Source organism: Pungitius pungitius, chromosome 12 (genome assembly GCF_949316345.1).
Source record: "Pungitius pungitius chromosome 12, fPunPun2.1, whole genome shotgun sequence".
NCBI lineage: Eukaryota > Metazoa > Chordata > Actinopteri > Perciformes > Gasterosteidae > Pungitius > Pungitius pungitius.
In genome coordinates, this window is record NC_084911.1 from 2,093,753 (window position 1) to 2,109,494 (window position 15,742).

A 15,742-nucleotide genomic window follows, 5' to 3' on the forward strand; every position below is an offset into this window, starting at 1 on the left:
ACATTTTGAATGAAAACACACAAACAAAACCCTGAAAAGCTTTAGTCTAACCAGCACAAAGAGGGGGGAGGGAGGGAGGGAGGGAGGGGGGGGGGGGGGGGAGTCGCTCAGACTATGCAGTGGAGTGTTTAACCCGTCTTGTTTTTTTTTTTTTTTTTTTTTTTTTTTTTTGCTTTCTTTCAAATAAACTTTAAAACTTAAAAAAAAAAAGATTCTACCCCAAAAATGTTTCAAAAACAGTTTGGACGGGATTCCCAATAATATTCCTCAATGTCGTGCCATCGTTTAATCGTACTAATAATAAAAACAAAAACCTTTATCACCTAGCAACCGTCGGGCCAGTTGTAGCAGGAGAGATTTGCAAAGTCCATTTTCACGGTGAAAACTGCAAATTTTACACAACTACAATGTATTTTTTTTTTTTAATAGATTCTATCAATCTGTATCAATAGTTGTATCACCTGTAAACCTATTATGCACATTGCTTCGGGAGACTGTTGAAACTATATTATATACATGGTTGTGTGTGTACACACACACATGAGAATATAAACGTTCAGTGTTTATAATCAACGGGAAGGAAGTCTTCCTCACTTACAAACAGGAAGTACCTTTTTATTTTCAAACGTCTTCCTCGGGTCATCAAAAGGATTTTATCTTTAACTTTGGCGGAAACTGCACTTTTTGAAGGACAATCTTTATTTGTATGGGTATAAAAATTGACAAAAACGAAGTCGCCTGATATTACAAGGTATAGAAAACCAACTCCAGTGTGCTCTAATAATGATGAATGTCTCCTCTGATGCTGTCTTTCATTTAATCCTTTTTATTCTACTTGGTTTGTTCTGTATTTTTTTTTCTCTCTGGATTTTAGTGCTCTTAAGAGAATCTGTATTAAGGTGTATAGTGAGTAGTGAGTCTTCTGTTGGCTGTACTTGTGTACTGATTACTGTTTGTGACCCTCGGGCTCCTGCAGCCGTCGTACAAAAGCTGTAAAACTTACAACCCTCAATAAAAGACTAACGACGACGGATTCCCTTCATTTGCTGCTTCGTTGGGGACCGAAATGGCAAGGATTCACTCTTGGAAATGTTAATCATTTAATTTGAGACCAACTAAACTTAATTACTTAATGGTGAATTGACTCAGTTCAAGTCCTGCGTAATGAAATGAGCAAAAACACTTCATAAAGTTTATACGTCAGAAGTCCAGTGGTTACTATAAAACTTGACGTGTTGGTGTTAATACATTATTTTCACACGATTGACTGACTGCCTTTATTGGATATCACTAATCATTTTAACATACTATAAAGCTTTTTCAACACCATGCAATGACTGGAACAGTCTTATCCTGTGCTATTGACTTGGTATGTTGGGAAGACTAAAACAGTTGGTGTATATTCGATATTTCTGACAGATCTTTTAAATGAATGCAGGATTTGGGAGGAGCCTCCGAACTTCTGATTGAAAAACTGCTCCGATATCAATTCAACCCTTTGAGTTATTTCATGCAGCTACGAAATAACTCAATGTCAACACTAGTTTAGTGACTTTGATCATGTGTGGCTAACAGTACAATAATAAAATATAAGCAAAGTTACATCATAAAACCACTTTGGAACTCGTTAACACAGCCGACAAAATGCTGTGACCTTAGAAAATTATTTGGACCACTGAAACATTGAATCTTGCCATTTTGATTTGGTTTGAACACGTTCTTGTTCCTCCTGTAATTTGGCAATAAATAACACACCGTACACACACAACTGTACAACATGTGTATTTATTGATCTATTTGTGAGAAATTATACATCGGAACCACATTGTGGAGCTGGGAGAAAGAAAAAAAAGTCAATCAAACCGGTGTTCTAGCCATATTTTGTTTACCTCCGAGCTCCGAAATAACATTTAAATACAGTCAAACACAAAACACGGCAGATTGATGTCACCGTAAAGGACAGAGGAGCCGACCGGGAAATGTACTTCCTGTGGGGGTCACGCCGAGGTCAACCAATCTCTAAGAAACACACAACAACAACAACAATGAGTCACTCAAACGGGACGCCGAGGGGGCAGAACGGGCCCGACGGGGGGGGGGGGGGGGGGGGGGAGAACTGACCTGTGAAGGGAACCACGGCGTTATTCATACACGTCCTTCTTGTCTGCGATGTACTGCACGATCTCCTCGGGACTCATCAACTTCTCCGCCTCTCCGTCGGGGATCTCAAAGCCTGCACAGGAAGGAGCACGCAGAGCGCAACAAAAAAAAAATAAGAAGTCACGTGACGTCTCCTGATAAGAGACGCTCTTAAAAAAACAAAAAAAAAGATTGCAGCTGGCGTCGTGAGCGCGTGTCCATCAGAGATTAAGCAGAAGCGGTTTCAAGCCTCTTTTGGTCCAATAAAAAACAATTCATCTCTTGATGTGGGAGGTTACATAATGAAATGCTGTTTCTTGGGTTCTCCTAGAGGCCCGCAACTAATGAACGTCCTCTTAATTCATGTTCCAAAGATGTCAAAGTGTAGACACAGCTTTGTTATCTATTGATGCCGTTAAGAGGAGTTGCATTGTCACACTTCATGAAATTCAGTTTGCAACCACTGGCTTAAACAATTTATCATTAGAATTTGTGCAGATTCATTTGCTGTTTATCATTTTTTAGTTATTCTTATATTAGAGCTAAAAAGATTATCTGTAAAATGCATAGTCACGGAAGCTCAACCCAATCCTGGGTGCTATTTTTGTCAATAAGTGGTTTTCACAGAAAAGCAATGATGAGTATTTAAGTAAGTGTATTCAGACGGACGAGCAGCTCCACAACACACCAACTCACCGAACTCATCCTCCATGGCCATGATGATCTCCACCTGGTCCAAGCTGTCCAGGCCCAGGTCTTTCATGAAGTGGGAGGTGGTCTGCAGCTGTGGAGCAGGAAGTAAAACCAACATGAGAAGCCTTTCAAATCACTGACGTTTCACTTGTACATTCTAAAGGCACAAGGTGATGCCGTGTCCGTCCCCACTGTGTGGACAAATACGGACAACCATTCATGACATTACTAATAACCTCTTATTAGCCTTCAGAACACAGTAAAACAAGCATTTAACACGACGTCATCCTTTCACACACACATATTAGAAGCTCCAGGAAGTGAAGTGTGTGTACATGAACATAGACTTGGACTAAAAGCATTTAGCAGAAATTGATAGTGACATTAAGGTTGCCTTCGAACTGAGATATTTGGGTTATAAATAAACTACATTTCACACATGCAGTTTGTCAGCCACTTACCTTCTCGGGGTTGATCTTGTCGTAGAGCTTCAGGACGTACAGGACGCGGTCTTTGATGGTTTCTAGGGTGAGGGGGGGCAGGTCCCCATACTGTCTGCACAACACGCCCACTGAGGGGACCTAAGGAGAGCGAGGAGAGGGGGGGTCATGAACCGAAATGCACAGAGGGCGAATGGGTGGTGAACAGAGAACAACACCTCAAGCTGAATCCCATTCAGAAATCCTACTGACTCAAGACTAGAAAACGTGGGTTTTAGGACAAACTCCTGCAGCAATGCACACAACATGTATCACATGCATCGAATGTGCAGCCATTGTGTTCGCTGTCTGCAGCCCTGCATTAACATCCACCTGCTTACACTGCAGTAACACTGTACCTTACATAGATATCTCAAGCAAAAGCTAATCTCACACACACACACACACACACACACGACAAATCCACTACATATTCATATGACAATTAGTGGGTCACTGCTGCGATGAGTCACCTTTAATTAAATGCGATTGCTTTAACTGACCGTGTAGTTGCCAGCGCATGCTTTGCATAACCGAGATTCCTTCCTGCGTGACGTCATCTTCATTGTGGGACAAACTGTTATTACTTAAAGCAGAACGGAATAAACTAAATTGTCACGCTTCTCACACTCAAAAAAAGGAAAAGCACCATTAGCCCGCGAATGTGCTCCGGCGGAATGAGCTGCCAGTGTTAAAAAGCGATTAGGTTTGAAGTTAAAGCATCGGATTGAAGGTGAAGACGAGCACAACATCACTGATGTTTGTCAATGGACTCATTAGCTTTGCTAGCTAACTAGCCAAAAAGAAAAACATGGCTATTGTGTAATTTAATAACGCAACGTTGTAAGGTGTCGTGGCCGTCGCAACCTAGTACTTTCCAAAGTAATTTCAAAAACAAACTACTGGCACGGAGTCCCGAACTTTAACCGGGCCCGGGAAGCCGGACGGGTTTGAAAGGCGTCGGTAGGTCACGGCAGCGAACGCTAGGCCCCGGCGGCTCAATGTTACCGCGGACACTCACCCGGCTTTGGACGAGCCACCGCGGCCTCCGGCTGTCGGCGGCGAAGGAGAGCGGTCGGTGGACGGCCGCCGACGGGGCGACAGCGGCTCTGACTGCCGTGTTGCCGGTGGTGAGCCTCAGCGAGGGCCGGGCCAGCGTGCGGACACACTGCTGCAGGACACGAGCCGCCATGACGGAGAAGTGATTTCGGTTTCCCGGCGTGCAAAGCGAGAAAAAAAAAGAAACGGCGTCATGGGCTGCGCAGTACGCATGCGCCCAGGCTGACTCGGAGTCTTTATTGTTATTATTTTTTATTGCTCTGTATAGTGTGTTGTTTATTAAAAATACTGTCAAAAAAACGAGTAAGAATGATTATGATAAAAGGTAAAATACAAGATTAGAGAGGAAATAGGAGGATCCGGTTCAGACAAGATCAATCAATAACAAGACACATTGTAGATTAGTTGTTGGTAATTACATAATTACTTTGCCAAATAACTTTAAGGGGCAGAATATTTCAACATTTCATAGATACGTATGAATCTTAAACCAAACAACTCAAATATAAGACGTATAGCTGTAGACTTTGTTTGGTTTAACAAATTCCGTCGACGATTTGACACTCGACTCGTTTTGTCTGAAATGACATTCATTTATTCGGCCGAAGAAGACAAGCTGACAGATACAGCAAAACAGAGAGAGTTAAAATTACTGCATGGTCCCAACTGCCTTTAATATTATAGTGTACATTATATTCATTCCCAGCCATGGAGTTGTCTGAAATACTGTACAACAAAGCAGAGTACATTGAAACGGTAATGTGGTCTAAATCCGTTGTTAGCTAACGTTAGCTAGTCGCTTGCTATTTGGCTAACCGCAGCTAACAAACAGGGCGTCGGGTTGTGGAGAACTGAAATCGATCGTTGCAGACTTTTTAGAAGATTATTAACCTGTTCTGTCGTTATTTGTAGGCATCTGGCAACAAAGTGAGCCGGCAGTCAGTGCTGTGTGGGAGTCAAAACATCGTACTCAATGGCAAGGTAAGAAATACATAGAGACACCTAACAAACAGTGACGTATGTTGTCATTTACTCACACGTATTGGGTGTGTTCTCTCCTCCAGACTATTGTCATGAATGACTGCATCATCAGAGGAGACTTGGCTAACGTCCGGGTGGGCAGACACTGTGTGGTGAAGAGCCGGAGCGTCATTCGACCGCCATTCAAAAAGTTTAGCAAAGGGTAAAGGATCCTTCTCAAATGGGCTCCATGTTGCAGATTGATTTCAATGGATCCACTAATCAACTCATTGCTTCAGCTGGTGTACAACAGGGGTATGTCTTTGTGTTACTGACACTGAATCCATCCCTCCTCCAGGGTGGCATTCTTCCCGCTGCACATCGGGGACCACGTCTTCATCGAGGAGGACTGTGTGGTCAACGCAGCGCAGATCGGCTCCTACGTCCACATTGGGAAGAACTGCGTCATAGTGAGCAATAACATGAAAGCACACACACACAACTGAGCAGAAAAAAGAAACACGAGGACAGAGACATAGCTGCGGGAGAGAGGACATAAACAGAAGGAGTGTCTCCTCCTGCCCATGGGGAGACGGTCACATGGTAGTCATGCTCAGACGCTGAGCTGCAAACTGCAGCCAAGAGCGCATTTCTGGAACAAAATATACAAAGGCATCAGATACGGTTGATATTATTTACTGTTATTTAGGTTTTCTTAACACCACGAGGACACCTGATGCCATGTTGTTCTGAGGAGCCAGCATCATTTATCATGATGTAATAATCAGAATGAAGAAAACCACCTTCATTAAAGCACTTGACTCGGCAGCAGATGTTTACTTGTTTTTTTTTGGCAGGGTCGTCGCTGTGTGCTGAAGGACTGCTGCAAGATCCTAGACAACACCGTCCTCCCTCCTGAGACCGTGGTGCCGCCTTTCACCGTCTTCTCCGGATGCCCAGGTCCGCTTCACCGCACAAACACACTTCCTGACTCCGCCCCTTTGTGTTTACCTGGCACGCGCTCTACCTGCGTTTGTCTTTTTCTCTCTCAGGTCTATTTTCAGGAGAGCTGCCAGAGTGCACGCAGGACCTGATGATTGACGTAACCAAGAGTTATTACCAGAAGTTCCTGCCTCTCAGCCAGATCTGAGTCCCGCCTCAAAGCCGCAAAGCAGGACACTCACCTCCTCCTCCAGCCAGCCGCGGGTCGGAGTCTCTCGCCCGAAATGGACCTCTGGAGATCACCTGCTGTCCTTCGCATCCTCACAAAAGCCTCTCACTCCTGGAAAAACATTGATATGAATTTACAGTTGTTTATAGCTGCAGGAGGCAATTGTGCATATTTACAGCCCTGAATGGCCATGAGAGCCTTGAAAAGCGTGCGGCTGCCGATAATCCCAACCTACGCTCTCTCACAGCCGCTGTGGGTGAAGTCGGGAAGGTGCAGGTGAGGGAACGCAGCTTGTAATATAAAGTGTGACGCCTAAGGACCAAAACAACAACAACAGTGATTGAAGATGTTGGCTGTACATCATTGATGTCCACATTTCATTTAGGAAACAGATCAGTAGACTTAAATCAGAGATTTGTCAAATATATTCTGTTGTTTTAGTCATTTTATTTCTAATGGAAAACTTTTTGCTTTCTCCATCACTAGACTTCGTCATAAAATGTATTTAATATGTAACGTGATTTAATTTGCCTCCTGTGTTTTGTCTTTTTTTTGTGTGCATACAAAAGCCACGGCAAACGTCTAAAACAGTGCAGCAATTAATTAAAACATAAATGCCTGTAAAACAAGCGTGTGGACTTTTTCTTCCTCTTTGACTCATCAAACTTCATCAGCTTTATAAGATATGAATCGATCTTATGTTTGTCACGTGATCATCTGCTTAATAACGTACAAAGCCCATATGGAAGGAAGACGTTTTCACTGTTTACTGAGGGGAAGATCTCAACTCCGTTAGACCTTTATGTAAGCACGTGTAACTATTACATCACCTTTAAGTACACTGTACTGTTGTCTGGAGTGTGTGTGTGTATGTGTCCTTTAGGTCAAATGAACATATTCAAATACTTCCCTTTGGACATTTGCAAAGTTTGAATCCGGCATCGCTTGCATCCGTGTTGACAGCAGACGGAAAAGTTCAGTGGTTTAATCCCAGTGGGAGAAGTCAAAGTGTTGTATTGTGCACATCTGGCGCCCCCCAGTGGCAGAAAGCACAGCTGATAGGAATCTCATTTCTGTGAAGAACAGCTCAGAGAACATCCGAGAAGTCTGATGACTGGCTCAGAGCCTCCACAATAGATCACATGCTTCACCCAAGTGGAAAACTTGGTTCAATTTTCTTTTCAATGCCAATTACAAACATTTTCATGTTAAAACCCCAAAACATTAAATCTCATTTAACAATTAAAAGTTTGACACGTCATGCTTTTACGCTTTTTCCCCCCTTGTGAAAAGTGCACATCTTCCTTCTTTTGACAAAACCAACAATGTGCAAATTATTCTTAATTTAAGGAAACACCATTTAATTAGCTGCAAGTTGACGGATGCAAATGCCTTTGTGGATTATAGAACAAGATATTTAAACCTTAAGCAAAAGTTAAATACTTGCACAAACCTCCCGCATTTAGAAATGAACCCGTTCATCCCAATTTCAACTCAATGGTTTTATTTATTTTACAATGTGAACCACATATATCATACCAACAATTAAATGTTAAGTATATAGATTAGCCATTTATTATTTTTAAACAAATAAGTATCAAGAAACTGTTGATGACTGTTGTGTTGGCTCCAGAGACACGTGGCATGAGTCAGCCTATGAAACAACGTGGATGAAGGCCGGGGAGGAAAAGAAAAGAAAAAACACTAAGGGCCCCCCCCCGCCCCCCTCCTCCATTACAAACAGGCTAATCAATGGGAGGGGGCGGAGGGGGGGGCAGATTGAACAGCGGGGGCCAGAGGGACGGTCCTGCTCAGTCAACTCTTTAGTGGGACCTTTGGGACGAGATTCTCCAATAGTCCGAATTTCGACGCTTCGATGCTTCACGTCCTCCCTCCGACCGACGAGTCATCGCCGCCGTCGCCGTCATGTGACTCCGGATCCGTAACCACAGACCAGTGGTTTAAGTGCCTTGACAGCTGAAGAGCATGTGGACGAGCTGTCGGGTCCCCAAGGCCCCCCCCAGCATCCAAATGTGTCCCACGAGCACCGTGCAGAGTCCCAGAGTCTAAAACGGTCTGATGGACTCAAAGTGTCACTTTTTAGGGGTGGGGGGGGGGGGGGGGGGTGGGGGGGGGGGGGGGGGGTGTTCCTACTGAAGAAACGTGGATCCTTCCTATGTTACATTAGTCACTAGACCTTTGCTAGTCATCAACACGATCGCCAGAAGCAACTCCAATCGCACTTTTCCGATATAAAAGGTTACATTTGCATCAGTGCAACTCAGTGGTGACACTGCGAGAACAAACGCACAACTCTCTGCTTTGAAGGTAGCAACTAAACGTCTCCTCCTTTCACTGGTGAATATAAAAGACTACTTGAAGAATGAAATCTGTGACCAAAATGTAACAGAAGTTAAAAACTGGCATGCTTTATACAACTAAAGAAAATCCACTTTCCAGGTCATAAAAGGAGGCGGGACGTGAAAACGTCAACGAAAAAGAGGAATCCATTGATATCTCACAAGTCAGTGTTTGGAGGTTTACACACCAACGTGGCATCCTTGACATATTAGAAGTTTTTTTGATAACTAGACAAATCAAAAAGGTTTCCTAATCACTTACACTTTGTTAGCGTCCCGTGCTAAATGAAACATTCCAACAATGAGATTATTACAGCGATCTTTCTTTAAGTCCCAGAAATCTGTGCAATCCCACTTTGTACGACTTCAAAACTGATAAATATACCTTCAATTTGGGATTTGTGTGATATCAGCGTCTCCTCCTCCTCCTCCTCACTGTTACAGGAAGGATGGAAGGCAACAACCATCTCCCAGAATGACACAACCCGAGTTGCATCAACCAAAGCCGTGCACGCTGCTCTGAGAAACAGCTCTGTGCTTTGTCGACAGCGTCGAAAAGGGACGAATTGGGGTTCTTGAAACACGGGGGGGGGGGGGGGGGGGTCGTTGGAAGCGGAGGTGCGCTCCATCGCTGTGACGTGTGAGCGGGACGCAGCGAAAGAGCCGATTTGTTTTGCATGAGACGGAGGTGAAGTGCAAAAATCCCTAAAGGTCACATAAAATAAAATAAAAAAAGAGCAGCTGGTTTTGAAATAAGACTGGGGGGTAAGGGTGGGGGTTGAGGCCGGGTGGGGGGTGTGGGGCTGTACGCACAAAGAAAATGTATTTACCATTATCCTCAGGCAAAAAGAAAATAAGCATGGTGGAGAAAAAAAAAAGTAAAAATACAGTTTGCTACTGATGCAAACAGAGTCGTAACAGTTGTGGTTGAAGAACTAAATGAAGTCGCGGAAGCAAGAGTGTCGCGCGCCATCGGGCCCCAGAAGCGGCGCCGGCTACGAGCGGCAGGCCGGGCGCCGTCGCTCGATGAAAGAAACAAAGACCAGGTGGGTGGAGGTGGAGGCTCTGACGTGGGTCGGGGGTCTGGGACATTTGGCGTGCATCTCGGTTCACCTAGTGAGACGATTTTTGACCATGGCCCTCGCTTCCTTATTAAGGTGGTGGGTGAGGACGGGCGGGGGTCGAGGGAGGGGTTCGAGTGGCTCCGCGGACGCCGCGTTTTCACACCTTTCACAGCCGCGCGAGTCCCAGAGCGAGCCGGTGACTTCCTCCGTTGTCTCCTGTCCGAGGGAATGGGAGGGGGGGGGTCTGTACCCCCCCAGACGCACACACACTCATACACACTGGTTAGGTGTTCTGATTGCACATCAGTGATTTGTAGTAGTGAGGAGAGAGGAGACAAGGAATAGAACATGTTCAACGTTGGAAATCACCAGACTGAGATCGTCAGTCACAGTTTGCATTTTCAGTCCGGCTTTTTTTTTTTCTTTGCACCGTCAGACATCCGAATGACCGGCGTCCGCCCCGAATGGGCCCATCCGCCCCATTCTCTCCTCGCCGCGGCTTATAAAAAGGCGTGCCCCCCCCCCCCCACCCGCCCCCCCCACACACACACACAGGCAGTGGATCAGATCATCCTGTTGCGTTTGTGTGTAGGAGAGTCTGTGATGACGTCACTACACTGGGTGGAGTTTCGTTTCCTGGCCCCTCCCCCTCCGGTAGAGTCCAGATGCAGTGCCATCTCTTCCGAGATGAAAGTGTTCAGGTCGACGTCTTGGAGCCCGTTGCGCCTGCTGCGGCACACCGGCCCCGAGCCCGAGGAGCCGCCCACGCCGGCGCCGCTTCCGTTGCTGGTGCTGCCGCTCACGTGCGTGGGAGACCCCGGAGCACCAGAGCGCACACTGATGCTCGCCATGGCGCCACTCAAACCTGTGGGGGGGGGGGGCAGGGGAGGGGGGACCGGACAGAGCACAAAACATGGACATGGGGGTGTCAGTTGAAGAACTATGACAGAGCAGTAGGCTTTACCATGCAAGTTCAAATGAATAAAAAAGTGAGTCTGGTGGTAGCTTCACTGGTTTTGAGGTCACAGGATGAAGAAAATTAAATGTCATTTGTAGGATTTTGTTGTTTGAATATGTTTTGTGTATTTAAAGCCACCGGTGTGCTGCTTACTTTGTTTCTAGACTACCCTTAAGAGTCCACTTTCACTTCCTAAATGGATGATAGTAAGACCGGTGATGTCATACTTCCTTTAAACGATGCACAGCAAAGATGAGCAGCGGTGATGTAGGAATCTACATTTTGGACTTCAAAACGTTAACAGGAGTCAAGTTCAAGCCTCTTCAGAATCACACGGACTCAAAAAAACCTGCGTGGCCAGAATAAGGTTTCTGTGAAAACAATGACTGCCGATGATTATGATTTCCAACCATTGAGGAAACCAACAAAAACATACCCTGGTTCAGCGCATCTTGTTCTGTATTCATGATGCAGCTTTTCATGTCTAACTATTTTTAAAAGCCTTTCACAATTGTGAAACATTCTAAATCAAAATGACTGTCGGACCCAACTCCCACAGACGGAAGTGGTCAAAAGACAAATGGCATCCGATAACTGAGAAAAGAGACACCATGAAACCTCAGTTCAGCAGGAATATCAACATAATGTCAAGAAACTGACTATCAAGCAGAAACATTAGCTGCTGTCAACCAACTACTTTTAGATGAAGCGTTCCCTCTCACAAACACACTCGGGCCGTGAGGGCGGGGCCCGGTTTCATCACCGGCCCAAAGCCCGACTGGCCCTCATCTCTGAGCCACATGTGGCCCGAGGACGACGCGCGCGCGCTCCCTCAAACACACTCCGAACCAACTACCCGTCTTTACTCGGTATCAGACTTGAACGCGATGGTATGCGGCGTGAGCCCGGCGTGCACTTTACCCACCATGCAGTGCGATGGCCTCCCTGAAAGGCTGCAGGTCCGTCTCCACGGATGAGCCGGTCTCGGCTGGAGAATTTGCCCGGCTGGGAGCCACCATGGCCAGCCGGGGGTTGGCCCTGCTACTCCTGTGTGGTGGCGCTTTGCCGCACAGAAAGCTGATGAGATCCTCCCTGCGGATGGTTCTCCGGCGCTTTTTTACCCAGGCCAACATGTCCTGCAAAGCAATTAAAGTGTTATGCATCAGTCAGTTAATTCCCTTAAACACGCCCAATGAGTTTATATTACCTTCAGTATCCCTGTTGTGTAAACCTAATAAAAAGGCGATAAGCTCGTCTCTCCTATCCAACAAAGAGTAGATGGAAAACAGAAGCCTCACAAAAAGAGAACAAGACCCACCTTATTACGGCGTTGGTGGCCAATCTGGATTCCCCGATCAAAGCTTCTCTGATGGGCCTCTGCGCTCTCTGAAGGTGAACGACATGAAAAATGATTATCATCATGAAGTCTAAAGGCTCAAATATGCATATTGATATTGACCATCTATACTTAAACACTAATCAAATTGTAGCACTTAGATTGTACTTATAATGGCTCTTCTCAAGAGCAAGTTGTAAATCTGCTTATTTGATGCATGAAACCCTTGTTTCTTGTTCTTCTGGGTCTGTGTTCTTATGGTTAAAATGCACTTATTTTAAGTGGCTTTAGATAAAAGCGTCAGCTAAATGACATGTAATGTAATGATACAGTTAACAGGGACAATGAAGATGAATCCTGTAAAGTATTAATGGTTATGAAGTATAGATCTGTAGTTCTGTAAGTGTGCTTGAACCTTTTTTTTTTTAGAAGGTACACTGAAAAACTAGGAGTCAAGTCCAGTACAATCTCATTCTTACTACAACAAAACCCCTCAGTTTTGCTGGTGAATTCCAGACCTTGTTATAGACTACTCTTCCATTTGGTCTAGTTCCTTCTTACTGTGAAAATGTATTTCACTGCCATACAAAAACCAACAAGTCCTGTGACGGACTGATAAATATGAACAGCAGCAGAGGACTACTTCTGTTTGCCTATTGATAACAACATCTACAAGCACAGTGAGAGGGACCTTCACAGATGGACCCAAACCGCTCGAAGGGGGTGGGGGGGGAGACCATGGATGAAGAGAAGAGGGACGTGGTCAGATACCTTTGTAGAGGTTGGTCACTGCTGTTGCAGAGTTCTGAAATGGCACCCACAACGACAGTCCCTGCTGATGGCATACTCTGTCTGTGTGTGGGGGGGGGTGGAGGATAGAAAGGAGGGGGGGGGGGGAGACATTGTTTGGTTTCAACTGCCGTTACATTTGGCTCGAATTGAAAAGCAAGCCCTGGTTTGTGATCGACGACAGAACAACAAAAAAGGAGGACAACAATCCGCATCTGCCGCACACAGCTGCGAACGGAACCAGTTTCATTCGCCATTTTGTCTCGCATCCACAAATGCAGGGACGGACGGACGGACGGACGGGGGGGGGGGGGGGGGGTGGCATGAAAATAAACTGTCAGCCGGCGCTAGATGGCCAACTTATCTGCCCCCCTCAGCAGTAAAGTTGCAACGCCGTGTCAAACGCGAACGGGCCCAAAACAAGCGGGGCTCCTCTGTTCGCCGCGGACACGGATGCGCGAGGTCCGAGAGCACCGCGGCCGAAGCGTATCGAACACATAACCTTTATTTCCACGGCGAACAGACACCGTCCTCGCCATTTTGTGATTATAACGCTAGCCGGGCGACTGCTAAACAAACCGCTCACCGGGCAGCGGTGCGGGGCGTTTGACCGCACGAGCCCGTGCCGCTGACTAGTCCACGCGTCGCATCGCGCCCCGCGTGAAATGCGGTAACGCGCAGGGTGTACGAGAGACTGTCATCTGGGAATGTCGCGTAGCTACGATTGTTGTTACCGTCGCCATTTTGTAACTAGCCTGGCTAATACGTTACGTTAGCTACCCGCTGCTGTAGAACTTGGGTGTCAACACCCATCTTATTGACGAATAAATCGGTAATAACTTGAGCTACTTCAGTTATGTCGCTGGTCGTGGATATGGTTGTCTCACAATCGAACACTGTGTAACAACGGATGCGAGTTTATAACTATTTTCTTCCACTCATTGGCTAACAAAGCTAGCTATATGTAGCATTGCAAAATCAGCTGTAAACGTTACCCAGTAATGGCCAGCGGGTTTGCTAATGAGCTAACGTAGGTTAGCATTCTACCGATAGTGACGCTAACGTTAGTTCACGCTTGGGAAGTAGCCTAGCTGCTAACCGGCAAGTAAAAGGCATAGCGTTACCGGCGACGTAAGTAACGTTATAGTCAGACGAACAGGCAAAAAAAAAGGAAGAAAGAAAAGCTCAGGCTCGGACCTTTGTATAATTGTGCCACAGCAGTGGCGGAGTTCTGGAAGAGATGCCACAGTTTATCCTGATCGTTGTCGGCCTCCTCCTCGCTCGGCTCCCTTTGCTCCGCTTCGGCCAAACACTGCCGCTCCCATTTTGAGAACCAGTGCTCGGGTCCGTGTTCCTGTATCTCCGAGTCTCCGTCTTCCTTCTTCTCCTCCATTTAATGCAACGAACCTCGAGTAAAGGCGCTTTTAATTTTTTAATATGTGACTATGTGGACACTGTATGAATAATTATGTGAATAAATCCATGAATAGTGTTTGCTTTTTTTAATATTTCGCATTACAGTGTGGCGTTGGACACTGTTCCCACCACCAGCTGTGAAGATAAGCTTAGCTAACTATTTTTCCTAGCAGCCGACGTCGAAATATATATACGAGGCAGACTAACATGTCATGCTCTACATCCCGCCCACTTGGCCAAATGTCAACTATGATTGGTCACATTAGAACCGAGGGTTGTGCTTAAGAGCTCAAATCTGAATTCCATTGGCTCTCATATATGTATGTCACGGCCTTGACACAAAAGAACCACAGTGAAAATTCCTCGTTACTCAAGCATGCGCGAGAGTGCGAGTTTTGTCGCGAAAATTACCCTTGTGATAATAAAAAATATGAAATTTAATATAATGTAACATCATACTTATAAAATTAAAAAAAAAATTAAAAAGTGTATCGTCTTTATACTAACTTTCTGTAAACTGACTACTCAATAGTCACACAGATTATTTCTTTCAACAGAAAAAACATCTACTATCGTGTAACCCACGAACACGTGTATCTATAAGTGTATATTTAATTATCTCGTGATAACTCACCCCTGAGGTCAGAGTTTTGAAACGGTTGATAAAAAAAACAGCAAACAATAGTTCAGTCAAGAATGCTAAGCGAAATATAACATAAACTTAAATACACACGAGTGAGTTAGTGATTTTTAAAATACCCAACTGCGTGTCCCGGTGTAGTTTTATTTTTACCCACTGAATGGTGCTATTTACTTGGCTTGGCTTGACTATTACCCCCAAGGTCTGGTGTCGGTACTGCAGATTGTAGACTGTTAAAGTGTGAACACTGCACACGTAAAAGGAAACATCTTCATTGGACGTCGGCCTGTCCCAAACAGGGGCAATACCCAATAACATAAGTGTTGGCACGTTTTAATCAGTGAGGTTTTATTGTATTCCTCTATGATCTTAATTAATTTGCATAATAGCCTGTATTCCTGCAGTTTGACTTGTTTTTTGCTTGTTTATTTCTGTACGCTATTTATCTAAAAAGCAAGAACACAAAAAAAAAATGATATCGTCTGATTTATTGTGGACTTATTTACCGGGTCAATAATGAACCGGTTGAAGGATATTTTGGTGGATGGATGATTTAGAAATTGTTGACGTGCTTAAATTAGTACGGATAGATATTCATTATAAATGTTGCATCAATTACTTTAAGATTTCAGCGATATTTTACTTTAGCAAAGTTACATTTATGATTTTGTTTAACCT

At 45.0% G+C, this 15,742-nt stretch overlaps 3 protein-coding genes across 3 annotated transcripts; 1 reads left to right on the forward strand and 2 right to left on the reverse strand.

Moving 5' to 3' along the window:
• Positions 1-1,766: 1,766 nt before the first annotated feature.
• Positions 1,767-4,530, reverse strand: ndufab1b (NADH:ubiquinone oxidoreductase subunit AB1b). The gene is made up of 5 exons (XM_037476403.2): positions 4,333-4,530; positions 3,294-3,413; positions 2,836-2,923; positions 2,122-2,233; positions 1,767-2,019 (listed from the first exon to the last, which is right to left on the reverse strand). The coding sequence occupies exons 1-4, from the start codon at positions 4,501-4,503 to the stop codon at positions 2,142-2,144; spliced, it is 471 nt and encodes a 156-aa protein (XP_037332300.2). The 5' UTR covers positions 4,504-4,530; the 3' UTR covers positions 1,767-2,019; positions 2,122-2,141.
• A 417-nt stretch (positions 4,531-4,947) lies between these two features.
• dctn5 (dynactin 5) lies at positions 4,948-7,126 on the forward strand. The gene is made up of 6 exons (XM_037476402.2): positions 4,948-5,126; positions 5,283-5,351; positions 5,435-5,553; positions 5,689-5,800; positions 6,188-6,290; positions 6,383-7,126. Exons 1-6 carry the CDS (start codon positions 5,079-5,081, stop codon positions 6,478-6,480), a joined length of 549 nt encoding a protein of 182 aa, XP_037332299.1. The 5' UTR covers positions 4,948-5,078; the 3' UTR covers positions 6,481-7,126.
• Positions 7,127-10,471: 3,345 nt separating this feature from the next.
• hapstr1a (HUWE1 associated protein modifying stress responses a) lies at positions 10,472-14,656 on the reverse strand. The gene is made up of 5 exons (XM_037475529.2): positions 14,206-14,656; positions 12,991-13,071; positions 12,202-12,269; positions 11,809-12,019; positions 10,472-10,790 (listed from the first exon to the last, which is right to left on the reverse strand). The coding sequence occupies exons 1-5, from the start codon at positions 14,399-14,401 to the stop codon at positions 10,489-10,491; spliced, it is 858 nt and encodes a 285-aa protein (XP_037331426.1). The 5' UTR covers positions 14,402-14,656; the 3' UTR covers positions 10,472-10,488.
• Between the last annotated feature and the right edge of the window lie 1,086 nt (positions 14,657-15,742).

Coding starts and splice junctions, on each gene's coding strand:
- ndufab1b (XM_037476403.2), bottom strand. CDS start 4,503: ATGGCGGCTCGTGTCCTGCAGCAGTGTGTCCGCACGCTGGCCCGGCCC. Junction 3,414..4,332: donor GGTGGCTCGTCCAAAGCCGG/GTGAGTGTCCGC, acceptor CGCTCTCCTTAG/GTCCCCTCAGTGGGCGTGTT. Junction 2,234..2,835: donor GGCCATGGAGGATGAGTTCG/GTGAGTTGGTGT, acceptor CTTCCTGTGCAG/GCTTTGAGATCCCCGACGGA.
- dctn5 (XM_037476402.2), top strand. CDS start 5,079: ATGGAGTTGTCTGAAATACTGTACAACAAAGCAGAGTACATTGAAACG. Junction 5,127..5,282: donor AAGCAGAGTACATTGAAACG/GTAATGTGGTCT, acceptor CGTTATTTGTAG/GCATCTGGCAACAAAGTGAG. Junction 5,554..5,688: donor TTCAAAAAGTTTAGCAAAGG/GTAAAGGATCCT, acceptor TCCCTCCTCCAG/GGTGGCATTCTTCCCGCTGC.
- hapstr1a (XM_037475529.2), bottom strand. CDS start 14,401: ATGGAGGAGAAGAAGGAAGACGGAGACTCGGAGATACAGGAACACGGA. Junction 12,270..12,990: donor AGTGACCAACCTCTACAAAG/GTATCTGACCAC, acceptor GTTCACCTTCAG/AGAGCGCAGAGGCCCATCAG. Junction 12,020..12,201: donor GCCACCAACGCCGTAATAAG/GTGGGTCTTGTT, acceptor ATTGCTTTGCAG/GACATGTTGGCCTGGGTAAA.